Source organism: Bombina bombina, chromosome 1 (genome assembly GCF_027579735.1).
Source record: "Bombina bombina isolate aBomBom1 chromosome 1, aBomBom1.pri, whole genome shotgun sequence".
In the NCBI taxonomy this organism is placed as follows: Eukaryota; Metazoa; Chordata; class Amphibia; order Anura; family Bombinatoridae; genus Bombina; species Bombina bombina.
In genome coordinates this window covers 1,113,629,746-1,113,646,445 of record NC_069499.1, presented here as the reverse complement: position 1 = coordinate 1,113,646,445, position 16,700 = coordinate 1,113,629,746, and the positions used below count along the sequence as shown (strand labels likewise).

Here is a 16,700-nt window from a genome sequence, read left to right as displayed (position 1 = left end):
CCCAAAGTGTAGAGTAAAATCAAAGTAGTCTAGCTGCAGACTGGAGCTCCACTCTAGACAGGAAACATGTGACCTCCACTGATTCTAGACAGGAAACATGTGACCTACACTCAAAGCTTTTTTTTTAATCAACTTTAATATAACAGACAACCTATAGATAATCATTCTGAAAACGAAACATTTTGCAGCTTTCTTGTTCTTATGGTTTATGCTGATTGTCATTTATAAGGTAACCACTGTGAGTGCACATTAAGAACAAGAAAGCTGCAAAATGTTTCGTTTTCAGAATGATTGTCTATAGGTTGTTTGTTACATTAAAGTTGATTAAAAAAAAAAAAAAAAGCTTTGAGTGGAGGTCACATGTTTCCTGTCTAGAGTGGAGCTCCAGTCTGCAGCTAGACCCTTCTCAGTAAAATTGATTCTGATGACGTTATATTATTACAGAATATATGGTAAATTGCTAATTTAGGTTAACTTTTTGTATATGAAATAGCAGTTTTTTCCTACCTTAAACCATTCTTATCCAAACCCAAATAAGCCTTTGTATACTCCAAAGCTGAATATTTTTTTTGCTTCTTAAAGTTAAAGGGACAGTCAAGTCGAAATTAAACTTTCATGGTTTAGATAGGGCATGACATTTTAAACAACTTTCCAATTTACTTTTATCACCAAATTTGCTTTGTTCTATTGGTATTCTTTGTTAAAAAAGCTAAACCGAGGTAGGGTCATAAACTGATTTCTAAGCCATTGAAGGCTGCCTCTTATCTTAGTGCATTTGGACAGTTTTTTTTTTTTTACAGACACTGCTAGTTTATGTGTGCCATATAGATAACCTTGTGCTCACTTATTAATGAGTCAGCACTGATTGGCTAAAAATGCAAGTCTGTCAAAATAACTAAAATAAGGGGGCAGTCTGCAGAGAGGCTTAGATACAAGGTAATCACAGAGGTAAAAAGTATATTAATATAACAGTGTTAGTTATGCACATCTGGGTAATGGATAATAAAGGGATTATCTATCTTTTTAAACAATAAACATTTTCAAATAGACTGTCCCTTTAAGCTTAATTGTAATATTTCAGTTAGATGGATGTTTTAAAAATATGTATTTTTGTTAAGATTTTAGTAAATAACAGATGACCACTGTAATAACCTTGCTAAACTGTTATTAAGGGCCACATTTGAAAGAAGAGACTATACTAGATCTTTTAATTTTATTTTGCGTTCCTAAATCAGACATCCTAACTATCATTATTTGAGCTCTTTCCCGCTGTCCCCCTGAGACAGCCATATTTTCAATTTGGATTAACCCTGTCAATGCCAAAACATACCCATAAACCACCAGACACGCCCATGGTCACACCTCTCCTGATGCAGCCTCACCCACAAAACAGCAATAGTGCCGCATTATTCTTCTGAGCCCCTAATACTATGAGAGAGAGTGTGTGAATGTCTATGTGCCAGTTTGCGTATGTGTGTTACAAGTTTAAGTACAACACTCAAGAATAAAGCGCACACATATTTTAGTCACTTGGCCACATTTGCACAGGTGAACATTTTTGCACAGTGATCAAAACATTAGAGGGAACATTTCTGAGAATCGTTCAAAAGCAAACTGGAAGGGGTTAAAGTATCAGATGGTCTCCCTTCTAAAATGTCAGCTGATGAACCAGAGGCCCAAGCTGCTCTAGTTTACTCCAAAGTAACAATAAGATAGACTGAAGCAAATAAGCAGTACAAAGAGCACACAGATAACCCTGAAGAGAAGAAATGGCACAATGTAAAACTGGTTAACCCTTAAGAGGGAAACTGTAATAATAATAAGGTACTGTCAAATAAGCTCCGAAATGACTGTGAAAAACAGTAAAGGCTTTCATAGTGAATAACAGCACACAAAGGGTTAAATACAATTTATACCCCAAATTTGAAACCAAACTCTGATGATCAGAGTATTTCACCACCGTCACCAGTCCTAAGAGACTTCCTCAGACCCACGAATAGGTTACAGCTATTCAGGAACAGGAAAGGATCACAGAACGTCTTGCTAAAATGGTCAACCCTTACAACACCAGCACTATAGGAAAACACTAAAGCCAAGAACCCAAAGGAAATAATAGGAAACTTGGCGCAAGTGAAGCAAAAAAAAACTCTGTACAAACCAGAAGTAACTTCTGAGTACGGGAAGCTGACTGAGCTAAATTAAAGCAACAGTAACCTAAACAAATGTTTTTAAAGTTCTGAAAAGTGCTACAAACTGCTAATATATGGTGCACAAATTCTATATGTCCCCAGACTATGGGAAGCATGCATAAATGTTCATAACGGTTGGCTATGAAGGTGCAAAGTACTTGCCTATCATTTCAGAGGAGCCGCTCCGATCTCACCATGCAGCATTCAATGATTGGCTCCCACTGATGACGTCCAAAAAAAAAAAAACTATACGGCAGCAAAAAAGTATTGGCACAATGGCTGGATGCAATGCCAGAATAAGCAGTGAACCAACTGTGGATAATCAATATAAATAGAAAAGTCCAGCAGCACAGCAGTGAATATTAAACAGAGAAGTTTATTCCATCACAAAGAAAAAGTGCAGAACACGGACCAATCGCCTGACGTGTTTTGCGCCCTCTAGTGGTGCTTCCTCATAGACTGAGGATAATACACCTGAGACCATCTTTTATAGAGGCGCCAGGTAATCTACATATTAACTATTTAATGTTTCAAAGTAAATTAACAACCTAAAACATTAAAAATAGTATATGTCAGAGTTCACCCAAGTTCTAAGTCTGCAGAACAGCATGTTGAAGGAGAATATATTAAACAGATAGTTAGCATGTGATATATAAAATGCAAGCTTTAATATTGGATAGCTAAGCACCTGAAAAATGCATGCATATATACAAAAATGGAGTTGATATCATTGCACTTTCAAAGAATACTATACAACACATCATATTGACATTTTTATGTCTACTATATTACTCATATACATCTAGTATATTTAGCATCTTTTGTATATGTATGCAAACAAACAATATTATGCTTGATCACAATACTTCTTTGTGTATAGTTTAGCAAATAATACTACCTAATGGGGTACCACATTAGCATACCATATGGAATTTGAGGATTCATAACAATATGTGATGTATAATAGCTGAATACCAATCCTCTACACAATCCTAGATATACCATATTACATAAGCATGTTTAAACTCATGCATCCAGATCAACTTAAATATATATATATATGTGTGTGTGTGAACGAATGTACATAAGATCTTTTTGAAGAGCAAACATACAATCTCTCAGAAATACCAAATATGTATGTGTTTTTTTTCTCTGTTTTCCTCTCCACAAACATAAATATCCCTGAGTAATTTGTGATAACTATTTCCCATGAAAAAGTAAGTATATGTTAAAAAAAAATATGGAAAATATGTACGGACACTAAAGATAATAATAATGGAAACCCAGGTATAGTTGCATACTTGAGGAAAACTTTATACAAAATAACTAATATCCCACTCCAGGTTCAAACCTGTGGGTACCCTAGTTTTGAGCCTATATATCCAATAAAGTTCCTTCTTATTGAGTATTTTATATTTATTTCCACCCCTAGAGGGAGTCTTAGCCAAATCAATTATTTTTACTGAAAAATCTCCAATATTGGTGAAATGAAAGAGATTAAAATGTCTAGCCACCGTTGAATCCTTATCATAATTTTTGACATTTACATGCTGTTTTATCCTCACATTCACTTCCCTTGTCCTCTTTCCAACATACTGTACATGGCAAATCTTACATTCTAGCAAGTAGACTGCAAATATGGTTTTAGATTTAGCATAAAATGAGATGTCATAAGTCATTTCATCCACAGATGATTTAAAAACATTTGTCACTTCCATCATTTTACAGGTTAAACAAGTCCTTGCTCCACATCTAAAATTCCCCTTCCTCCTTATCCAATGGTCACCCCTGGTTGTTGTATTCCGAACCATACTCAGGGCCAATCTAGATGCCAAGGTAATTGGCTTTTTTGGGACAAATTTGCATTTGTTAATATGACTCTGTAATATACTGTCACCTGCCAGAACCGGCAAATTATTTTTCAGGATTTTTACTATCTGCGAAAATTGTGTTGTATATTCAGTGGTCAATACAATACTATCACTGTATGAGCTATCTGACCTTTTTTCCAACCTTATTCTTTATTGCCATTGTACTAATTTCCAGCTTGGTCTCTTCTAATTTGATTTGATCATATCCTCTGGCTACCAATCTCTCAGCTAGCTCATTCGCCTGCTGCAAGTATATATCATCATCATTAGTATTGCGTCTTAATCTGATGACCTGATCCCTTGGTATGGCACGGACAAGGTGAGGAGGATGACAAGAACTTGCATGGAGAATAGTATTTCCTGCAGTGAGTTTTCTAAAAGTCCAATATACTATTCTCATATTCTCAATGTCACCTTCCAGTGTCACATTCAAGAAGTCAGAATCATATCCCCCAACAAATTTCAGACATGTCATTCTCATTTAGGAAGGTGAGGAAAAGGCCAAAACAGACTTCATCAAGAGGCTCACCAATGTTAAAAATAAGGTCATCGATGAACCTCCTGTAATAGAGATTTTTATCAGTGTGGCTCATATAATCAACGTTTTATATATATATATATCAGCTCCCAGTAGCCCACATACAAATTGGTGAAACAGGGGGCAAATTTCGCCCTCATCGCCGTTCCCCAGCACTGGAGATAAAATTGATCATCAAACATTAGAAAATTGTGAGTCAGCACAAACCCCAAAATCGAGCATATATATGCCTTAACATCACTCTCATACGCTGTAAATTTATCCAAGAAATATCTTACAGCACTTAAGCCAAGTGAATTCCTTTAAGCTCTTAAAGAGATGAGATGAATCTCTTGGGTAACTGTATAAACTTTTCACTATTGGCTGAAGGATAGAATCCAACCACTCAGATAATAGTTTGAGTAAGGACCCAATGCCCGATACAATGGACCTTCCTGGCGGCTGCTCAGGATTCTTATTCACCTTCGGCAAATAGTGAAATAAAGGTGCAATGGGGAACTCTGGAACCAGATGTAATAAATCCTCCTGTTTAAACATATTAAACTGTAATATGATGGAAGTGACAAATGTTTTTAGATCATCTGTGGATGAATGACTTATGACATCTCATTTTATGCTAATTGTAAAACCACATTTGCAGTCTACTTGCTAGAATGTAAGATTTGTCATGTACAGTACGTTGGAAAGACAAGGGAAGTGAATGTGAGAATAAGAGAGCATGTAAATGATGTCAAAAATTATAAGGATTCAACGGTGGCTAGACATTTTAATCTTTCATTTCACAAATATTGGAGATTTTTCAGTAAAAAATAATTGATTTGGCTAAGACTCCCTCTAGGGGTGGAAATAAATATAAAATACTTGATAAGAAGGAACTTTATTGGATATAAAGGTTAAAAACTAGGGTACCCACAGGTTTGAACCTGGAGTGGGATATTAATTATTTTGTATAAAGTTTTCCTCAAGTATGAAATTATACCTGGGTTTCCATTATTATTATCTTTAGTGTCCGCACATATTTTCCATATATATGTTTTTACATATACTTACTTTTTCATAAGAAATAGTTATCACAAATTACTCAGGGATATTTATGTTTGTGGAGAGGAAAACAGAGAAAAAAAACACATACATATTTGGTATTTTTGAGAGATTGTATGTTTGCTCTCCAAAAAGACCTTATGTACATTCGTTCACACACACACACACATATATATATATATTTATTTATTTAAGTTGATCTGGATGCATGAGTTTAAACATTCTTATGTAATATGGTATATCTAGGATTGTGACTGTAGAGGATTGGTATTCAGCTATTATACATCACATATTGTGAATCCTCAAATTCCATATGGTATGCTAATGTGGTACCCCATTAGGTAGTATTATTTGCTAAACTATACACAAAGAAGTATTGTGATCAAGCATAATATTGTTTGTTTGCATACATATACAAAAGATGCTAAATATACTAGACTAGTCCTAAAGCCCGTGCACACGGGCCAATTTTTTAGGTGCCGCGGTTCCAACCCTTGCTCCCTCTCTCTCCCCCCTCTCTTTTGCGCTCTCTCTCTCTCTCCCCCCCTCTCTTTTGAGTTCTCTCTCTCCCCCTTATTTTGCACTCTCCCCCCTCTTTTGCTCTCTCTCCCCTTTTTTGCTCTCTCTCTCCCCTCTTGTACTCTCTCTCCCCCACCTCTTTTGCTCTCGCTCTCTCTCTCTTTTGCGCTCTCTCTCCCCCCTCTCTTTTGAGCTCTCTCTCTCCCCCCTCTCTTTTGAGCTCTCTCTCCCCCCCACTCTCTTGCGCTCTCTCTCCCTCTTTTGCTCTTCCCCCCTCTTCTGCTCGCTTTCTTTCTTTCCTTCCTTCCTCTGTTTTGGTCACGCCCTCCTGCCAGCCACGCCCCCATCACGGCACGCCCGGCGCCGGTCACGCCCCCACCAGGCAGCTTCCGCAGTGCGCACTACTCTGCAGCTGAAGGCCAGGTGTGTTTGTCCGTGCGCAGTCTCTACTGCGCATGACGGCTTCAGACAAACACACTTGGCCTTTTATAATATAGGATATATATAAGTAATATACAGGGAGTGCAGAATTATTAGGCAAGTTGTATTTTTGAGGATTAATTTTATTATTGAACAACAACCATGTTCTCAATGAACCCAAAAAACTCATTAATATCAAAGCTGAATAGTTTTGGAAGTAGTTTTTAGTTTGTTTTTAGTTATAGCTATTTTAGGGGGATATCTGTGTGTGCAGGTGACTATTACTGTGCATAATTATTAGGCAACTTAACAAAAAACAAATATATACCCATTTCAATTATTTATTTTTACCAGTGAAACCAATATAACATCTCAACATTCACAAATATACATTTCTGACATTCAAAAACAAAACAAAAACAAATCAGTGACCAATATAGCCACCTTTCTTTGCAAGGACACTCAAAAGCCTGCCATCCATGGATTCTGTCAGTGTTTTGATCTGTTCACCATCAACATTGCGTGCAGCAGCAACCACAGCCTCCCAGACACTGTTCAGAGAGGTGTACTGTTTTCCCTCCTTGTAAATCTCACATTTGATGATGGACCACAGGTTCTCAATGGGGTTCAGATCAGGTGAACAAGGAGGCCATGTCATTAGATTTTCTTCTTTTATACCCTTTCTTGCCAGCCACGCTGTGGAGTACTTGGACGCGTGTGATGGAGCATTGTCCTGCATGAAAATCATGTTTTTCTTGAAGGATGCAGACTTCTTCCTGTACCACTGCTTGAAGAAGGTGTCTTCCAGAAACTGGCAGTAGGACTGGGAGTTGAGCTTGACTCCATCCTCAACCCGAAAAGGCCCCACAAGCTCATCTTTGATGATACCAGCCCAAACCAGTACTCCACCTCGCTGGCGTCTGAGTCGGACTGGAGCTCTCTGCCCTTTACCAATCCAGCCACGGGCCCATCCATCTGGCCCATCAAGACTCACTCTCATTTCATCAGTCCATAAAACCTTAGAAAAATCAGTCTTGAGATATTTCTTGGCCCAGTCTTGACGTTTCAGCTTGTGTGTCTTGTTCAGTGGTGGTCGTCTTTCAGCCTTTCTTACCTTGGCCATGTCTCTGAGTATTGCACACCTTGTGCTTTTGGGCACTCCAGTTATGTTGCAGCTCTGAAATATGGCCAAACTGGTGGCAAGTGGCATCTTGGCAGCTGCACGCTTGACTTTTCTCAGTTCATGGGCAGTTATTTTGTGCCTTGGTTTTTCCACACGCTTCTTGCGACCCTGTTGACTATTTTGAATGAAACGCTTGATTGTTCGATGATCACGCTTCAGAAGCTTTGCAATTTTAAGAGTGCTGCATCCCTCTGCAAGATATCTCACTATTTTTGACTTTTCTGAGCCTGTCAAGTCCTTCTTTTGACCCATTTTGCCATAGGAAAGGAAGTTGCCTAATAATTATGCACACCTGATATAGGGTGTTGATGTCATTAGACCACACCCCTTCTCATTACAGAGATGCACATCACCTAATATGCTTAATTGGTAGTAGGCTTTCGAGCCTATACAGCTTGGAGTAAGACAACATGCATAAAGAGGATGATGTGGTCAAAATACTCATTTGCCTAATAATTCTGCACTCCCTGTAGTAGACATAAGAATGTCAATATGATGTGTTGTATAGTATTCTTTGAAAGCGCAATAACAACTCCTTTTTTGTATTTTTGTATATATGCATGCATTTTTCAGGTGCTCAGCTATCCAATATTAATACTTGTATTTTATATATCACATGCTAACGATCTGTTTAATATATTCTCCTTCAACATGCTTTTCTGCAAACTTAGAACTTGGGTGAACCGTGACATATACTATTTTTAATGTTTTAGGTTGTTAATTTACTTTGAGGTATTAAATAGTTAATATGTAGATTACCTGGTGCCTCTATAAGAGATGGTCTCAGGTGTATTATCCTCAGTCTATGAGGAAGCGCCACTAGTGGGCGCGAAACACGTCAGACGATTGGTCCGTGTTCTGCACTTTTTCTTTGTGATGGAATAAACTTCTCTTTTTAATATTCACTGCTGGACTTTTCTATTTACAAAGTACTTACCTGCCAGCACCTTCACATTCTGTGCTTACCTCATCTGCAGCGACTTGCTTCCATCCTAGGCACTGCAAGCACAATGCCAAGGATTTAAAAAATTACCAGCAACTACAACCAAGGGGACTGGTGGACAAGTCCACATTTCACCTTGGGAGGCCTGTTATATTTCTCACTGAAAAAACAAATTTCACTGCCTGGCTGATAACTTCTTGTCTACCACTCTGACAGAGAGGGTACTGCGAGGAGGAAATGGGCCACTCGACAACAAGTAGATCTGCACTTCACTTTCACATGAGGCAAAAAAAAAAAAGACTGAGGATCATGGGAATTGGAAGGGATTTAAAGTTCTGGTGTGTTGGGGTGTCCTTTACCTCCTCCTAGTGGTCTGAAGGGGAATCCCCATATGAGATGACTCAGAGTCACCATCTGATGAAATAAATGATCTGCACAGATGATGAGAAACAATTTGTTGTTAACTAATTGCAGCTAAAAGGGACACTGTATCGAAATATGTCTACCCTTTAATGTGTTCCCAATTATCAGTTTTACCTGCTGGAGTGTATTAAATAGTAATTAAAATACAAAAATATACTTGAAAGAACAATTCCTATACATTTAATACTCTGCAGTAAGTATAACAACACATTAAAGGGACAGTCTACTTGATTTTGTTTTATTGTTTAAAAAGATAGATAATGCCTTATACATCCCCAGCTTTGCACAACCAATGATGTTCTATTAGTATACTTTATAACCTCTAAACCTGTCTGTTTCTAAGCCCCTGCAGGTCGCCTCTTAGTGCCTTTTACAGAAATTCAGTGCTAATTCATGCTTGCCATATAGATAACATTGTGCTCACTCCCGAGGAGTTACTATGCCTTGAAAAAGTATTCAACCCCTTGGCATTTTTCATGTTTTGTTGCCTCACAACCTGGAATTAACATGGATTGTTTGAGGATTTGCATCATTTAATTTACAGAACATGCCCACAACTTTGAAGATTTTTTTTTAATTATTATTGTGAAGCAAACAACAAATAGGACAAAACAGAAAAAGTCTATGTGCATAACTATTCACCCCCCTAAAGTCAATACTTAATAGAGCCACCTTTTGCGGCAATCACACCTCCAAGTCCCTTTGGATAAGTCTCTATGAGCTTGCCACATCTTACCACTGGGATTTTTGCCCATTCCTCCTTGCAAAACTGCTCCAGCTCCTTCAAGTGCTTGTACTTCTCAACAACATTGTCCCTTACTTGTTTGGAGAGTTCCTTGGACTTCATGGCAGTGTTTGGTTAGTGCTGCCTCTTGCTTAGGTGTTGCAGCCTCTGGGGCCTTTCAAAAAAGTAATGACAGATTATGTGACACTTAGATTGCACACAGGTGGACATCATTTCACTAATTATGCGACTTCTGAAGGTAATTGGTTGCACCAGAGCTTTTTATTGGCTTCATAACAAAGGGGGTGAATACATACGCACATGCCAATTTTCTGTTTTCTATTTCTAAAAAAATAGTTTTATGTATATATTTTTCTCATTTCACTTCACCAACTTAGACTATTGTGTTCTGATCCATCAATGTTTTATTAATCTGAATTGTATGTGAACTTAAGGCTGTAATGTAACAAAATAGGTAAAAAGTCAACGGGGGTAAACACTTTTGCAAGGCATTGTATGCAGAAACCAACACTAATTGGCTAAAATGCAAGTTTGTAAAAAGCACTGAGATAAGGAGCAGTCTCAGTGCATCTAAGCAGACGCTTATCATAGAGATAAAAAGTATATTGATATAACAGTGTTGGTTATGCAAAGCTGGGAAATGGGTAATAAAGAGATTATCTTTTTAAACAATAATTTTCAAGTAGATTGTCCCTTTAAGGGGGGAAATGTACATTGCATTGTTCCTTTATATTATAGCAGAAATATACTATGGACCAGATTAGAAGTGGAGCGCTAAATATCGCTTGCGAGCAAGCGATATTAAAGCTTCACTTTGTAATGTGCGCTGGTATTACAAGTAAATCGCAATGCAAACGCGAGCATTGCACTCACAAGAGCGTGCTTCCATAGGCTCGCGGTAGCAATAACCAGCCACTTCTAATGGCTGGTTCATTATTGGGCTCCCACAAACGGGGAAATTTGCCCATTTGCGGGAGTGCAATAATTTACCGCTCCACTTGTAAAGCCTTGGATACCTGGAGAGAGCTGCAACATATACAGTGGTGTAATGGAAGCCTCATCAGACGCAAGGGGTTAAATAAACATAATATACAGTATACATAGATTCTTATTTATTTTACCCAGTGTTTATGTATTTGGTAATTATGCTTTATCTTTGCAGTTCTAAATTATTTTCTCTGATTAGATGTGATACATTAAGGACACCAAGTTTAGGAAACAAAACTGTATATTTTATTTAAACAAACACGAGGATAGGATCTTATCAAATACACCCCTCAAGGGGATGTACCAAAAAAAAAAGATTAATAATGAAATTGCAGGGTCACACTTCTTCTAGTAAGCAAATCAGAATGTTATTGTATGTATCAGTATATATAGGAAATGTTGACAAATCCAATTGCTAAGTGTGAAGAATATCAAATGACCATTGGACGTTCTATTGTAAAACTGGTACTAGAATGATACGTTTTAGGTGTCTGAAGACCCCTAAGTGCATTTATGCCTACAAGACTGCCCAGACTGTGGCCAACAAACCTACAGACAAGCCAGTCCTCATCATCCATATCAGGTTTAATTTAATACATCATTGGTGTGCAATAAATAGCCTAAAGTCAGCCCAGTGTGAGTCCCTGTTTTATACCAACCCACTCAATACATTTGCACTCACTCTTAATTCCCTTTCCATAATTAAAACACCCTTTACAATAGAGTTTTTTTTTTAAATCTTCTACTGTGGGTCCAATATAGAAGTTAAAAGTAGTGTGTTCCTTTTTTTAGGCAAAAGGTGACACACATTAAGACCTTGAAGCAATAATGGTTGCCCAACGCTGATGCAATTACACCCATAAGGTGCAGAAACTTTTAAATAAATGTTTTGTATATTAAGTGCTGTAAATTTGTGAGAGGTGACTTTTGGTAATCTTGATTCTTGTGGAATACTCTTAATATGTTTTCCTCCAACATTTGTAGATATATATACATACATACTTTGAACACCTGATCTATCAATTCATTATCATTTGACTTTTTATATCTTATAAATTATGTAAAATGTAGAAAACTAATAAAATCATGCACTAAAATGTACTGTTTTATGGCCCAAAAGTTGGCCAGTGGGATATTTTTAAGATTTTATTTTTTTAAGGTTGCTCAGAAGCATTTGAGATTACAGATATTTGCTCCCTTACTAATTGTCTGCTGGTTCCTTGAAGAAGAGGTCAAATAGATTTTTTTTTCTAGAATGATGGAGTAAAATTAAAACTTCATAATTTAAGGTACGCTTCCTGGTTTCTTAGCATTAATGCTTACAGCTATTCTTTTGCTACTGAATTATCTTCCCTATGTTTGTACACCACTATCCTTGTGTAGACACACTTGAAATACAACCACATTCAAGGCATTTACATATCAGCAAATCATTTTAACATTTTCTTAAAAAAGTACAAAACAATATTCCATATAAATCATAATACAACATATTATTCCAAGTCAAAAATCATTTAAAGTAATTCCAGCAGTTACACATGGTAAATTAATTTCACCCTAAAAAAATGTTTGACCAGATCAACCCCTTTATTGCTGGTGTTAATCAGTTCCACCCTCCCTATAGCATGAATATGTGCAATCCTAGTCAATTAAATTTATATGAGAATTTATACATTTGCCAAAGTGCTTAACACAAAAACATAGCATGTCCAGCCACATTTGTCATTTTTCTACTTGATATCCAATTTCTAAACCCATTATCTCTTTGGTCTTTGATAATATTCAGGATAAAAATGTAATAATATGACTCAAATTTTTTTGTTTATTCCCTTTAAATTGATCTCTAGCCATTTTGCTAATGGACTGTTTCAAGAATCCTAAAATATTGCTTTAAAGCAATAATGACATTGCACTGTAAGATCACAAACTGTGATTAATTAATATAACATATCTCAACATTTAGCACACTCGGCAAATAGAAAAAAATCCTATTGCTTCCTCTATAACTGTCATTTCCTTTTGTGACAGTTAAGTAAAGTTTACACGTGCAGTACATGGTCAAATTAGTCAACTGTTTAATAAGTGCTTTCTCATTCTGAACCTCTTTGTCAACCTGTGCGTCAGTTACCTGTCTGTTCATAGCATTTCTATGTCACAATTAAGCATCAACCACATTATTAATGGAATGCAGAGTCATATTCTGATGATGTGATACATGCCTGGGACTGATTCCTAGCATTTAACTGATGTACATTCCTTCCTACAATAAAAAGTGATTGCATCATAGAACTAGAACAAAACAAAGTTTGGGTTTTGGAGATAGCATAAAAATCCTACTTCTTTCCACCTGTCTGCCATATCTCCAGTTAAACCTTTGTCTAGATTTATTACAGTTACAAAATTCACTACCCGGAAGGAACAAAATCATTATTAAATGGACATAACAGTACATATGAAATACATTTAGAAGCATGTTTGCAATACATGCAGCACGTCATTGATGACACGTGTGTGTGTGGGGGGTGCACATGCACGAGTCCTTTTGTCAGCATGTTGTGTGTTTGACCAAAATTATAATTAGTCTAGCTGCAAGTTGTCTCTAAATGTGTACTTGTCCCTTTAAATGGGTGTTAAACTCTATAAATGAAAATGAAGCCTAATAGTAAAATTAATTATAGAATTAGAATAAATATGTAAATAGTATAAAGAGAAAAACAAATCTGAAATATTTTTAATAGTGATGCACCGAAATGGAAATTCTGGACCGAATCCGAAAATCGGGGATGCATTTGGCCGAAAACCGAAACTGATACCAAAAATTTCAATTTATTTTCAATTTTTTTTAAAAAAAGTTTTTTTTTTGCTTAATTAGAGCCAATAAAAAAGCCCACACTTTTATTGAAAGTAACACACTAAAATTGGACAAAAATATCTTAAAACAATAATATGCTACACAATAATTTTACCAAGAAAAAAAAAAAACAGGCAAAAAATAATGCCATTTTCGGCCAAAATGTTTCTGCGACCAAACTTTTGGTGCATCCCTACTTAAAACAATATTAAATATCAATATACTGTATTATTCTTCATTTAGTTCTATGTAACAGAATCATATTTAACAGTTTTTTTTTTACCAATTATCCAAATAAAGTATAGACCTAGAAAACTCATTATATGCAGAACAGTTAGTCAAGTAATGAACTTAAACAGCAGCTCTAGGCTAAAATCAAATTTGAAACATGCTACACAATTTTACCGAAAATAACTGGCAAAAACATCAAAAACCGAAATAGCCAAAAATGCCATTTTCGGCCGAAACGTTTCTGCGGCCGAAATTTTGGTGCATCCCTAATTTTTAAGACCCAGTTTTGGATGTTTCACTATTTTGAATGTTTCTCTGTTGTGATCAACATCTGGTCCCTGTTAGCTATATTAGCTGTTCTGTTGTACAATTTTGCAGCACTATTGGCTAATATACCGTTTGTACTGCATTTTAAGGTTCCTTTAAAGGCTATGTTGACTTTGGTGGTTCCTACCAGGTAATAAAGAACTGTAGATAGAATCAATGCTTACATTTTACAGGGTTTGTTTTACATTCACATATGTTGCAATTAAGCTATTCTACTCATTCTACAATTACCTCCAAAATGCCCCTCTGTATATAGTCCTGGAACGGTTTACAGATAAGAGATAATTACATACTAAACTTTTTTTTTAATTTAAGATCTGCAATACACATGGGTTTTTAACCTCTGTCATTGCTTTTTTATTTTTACTGTTCTACACTAAGCTGAACACTCTTTCCTGGATTTTAACACTGGATGATGCTAAGAAGCAGACAGAGGAGGGGACACATTTTAAGTGCTATATTTCTGCTAAGGACCATGCTATTTCAAAGATTGCTGTCATTTTGGGGAGTAAAAGTGGGGGTACTCTTAAACCATGATTACTATAACATAACAGCAGAATGATAATAAAAACAAGTCAAGATGTGTTATTGACTAAACCTGAACTCCAAGACTGCCACTGTATTTGGTGGCTCCAATTAAAATGTGGGTGTGAAATCCATAGAAACAAGGAGCGAATAACACACACACACAGCAGTTTTCTATCTGAACATAAAACACACATTTCCCTCTATACAGAACAGTCATTTAGATGCGCAGAGCGACTTTTGAAAGGTGCAAAATATTGGGGTACTTTCTTGTGCCCCAAAACCCACGTACTATATATTTATACATACATATATATATAATATATATTCAAAAAGAGATATACATACACCCAGCCTCTCAACTGAAGAGGAATTGAATTACTTTCTACAAATTTAGCCCCAAAAATGACATGGCTGGACACATATCTACAGTTTCTGCTAATGAACTAACAATATAAACAACTACATGTTTTGCTCTTTGTATAAAAATCAATCACATATGAAAAAAGGTTGGGGTTATGGGGGACGCCCCAACCAGGAATTGAAAAAAATAAAATAAAATACATATATAAATGGTCTCATGTACATTTAGGAACACAAGCACAGTGCAACACAGAGCGGAACACAGCTCTTCCTTCACGTAGACTGATACTGAGTATCACAAGGTGCTTCAGAACCTGCACTTGGTGCCAGGGAACGGAAACAAGCAGGGATGAGCGACTTGAAAGCTTTAAAAAAAATGGGTTGAGATGACACATTGCTTTACTTCCAACTGAGTCATAGATTGCTAAAATAAGATGACTAAGAAGACATGGGAAAATTGTGAAGGCCATCAATTTCCCAGTTTTTAAGATGAATAAATCTCAGGATTATTATCATATTGAGGAGAGACCTTAGACAAAGCTAATTTCCTCTAAGTCTTAGTGAGTGTGTACCTTGTACATGTTTCTTTGTGGAAGTTAGGCAGGAAGCCCGATTCTTGGTGAGCAACTATTCCAGAAAAGATATATCATTTTAAACTGATTCTGTATGAGACAATGTATATGTATAACATTATATGTCCACTTATGTGACATTATGTTCTTGGTCTCATCATAGCTGTACACCTCTTTCCAGCAAAATCAAGTGTATCCCTTATTTTTCATAAACAGGGCGATTGCTTCTTCCTTGCTTCATTGACTCATCTCACTCTTCCTTACACAGGTCAAGACCGAGCACTTTATCCCTTGTCCTGGTTTGTCGGAGTCTTTTCACCACCTCTCTATACACAGAAGTACATACAGAATAGAAACAGTAAAACAAGATTTCAGTAAGAAAAGGGAGACAAATTATAAAGGAAATGAAGTTCAGATGATCACAAAAAATGAAAGGTGACATGCTGATAATTATGGTTATACTTTTATGCATCATAACTCAGTAGACAATAACAGTACCCCATGATGGTGACTAGCTAATTGCTTTTATACTCACTGAGGTTTTTGGACCACACCCCTCACCCTGAAGCCCCAAGAAGGGAGGGGTTTGTGCTGTAAGAATGGGAGGGGCAGGTGATGATGCCATTGTGCTACAAGTTGAGGTCACTGGAAGAAGGGGTGGTGCTGTGGATGATGCCATAAGTCGCTGAAGATCGCGTCGTTGCTGTATGTTCTGAATCCACTGGCAAAGAAGGCTCTGTTGATCCTTCAAAACAAAGTAAACGTCTGGTTAAGTTACAATCTCTCAGAATGTTAATACAAATGGCACAAAATGCACTTGGTTCTTACTGCAGTAAGATTTGTTGATGTGATCTGCTGTAACTGGTGGAAAAGATGCCTCTGCTGTTCTGAAATAGTATTCATTGTTGGGAGACTGTAAGGGGGAAAAGGTAGAAAACAAAATTAAAGAGTGGCAGTGGAAACTTAGGGATA

General features: G+C 36.7%; 1 protein-coding gene across 1 annotated transcript in view; it reads right to left on the bottom strand.

Moving 5' to 3' along the window:
* Nucleotides 1–11,082: 11,082 nt before the first annotated feature.
* Nucleotides 11,083–16,700, bottom strand: part of MLLT6 (MLLT6, PHD finger containing) — a 374,449-nt gene continuing 368,831 nt past the window's right edge. The window contains exons 18-20 of the mRNA XM_053697755.1: nt 16,557–16,641; nt 16,264–16,473; nt 11,083–16,054 (exon numbers count right to left, since the gene is read on the bottom strand). Of these exons, the coding sequence (XP_053553730.1) occupies nt 16,013–16,054; nt 16,264–16,473; nt 16,557–16,641 (337 nt within the window). The 3' untranslated portion in view covers nt 11,083–16,012. The remainder of the gene's footprint in view (nt 16,055–16,263; nt 16,474–16,556; nt 16,642–16,700) is intronic.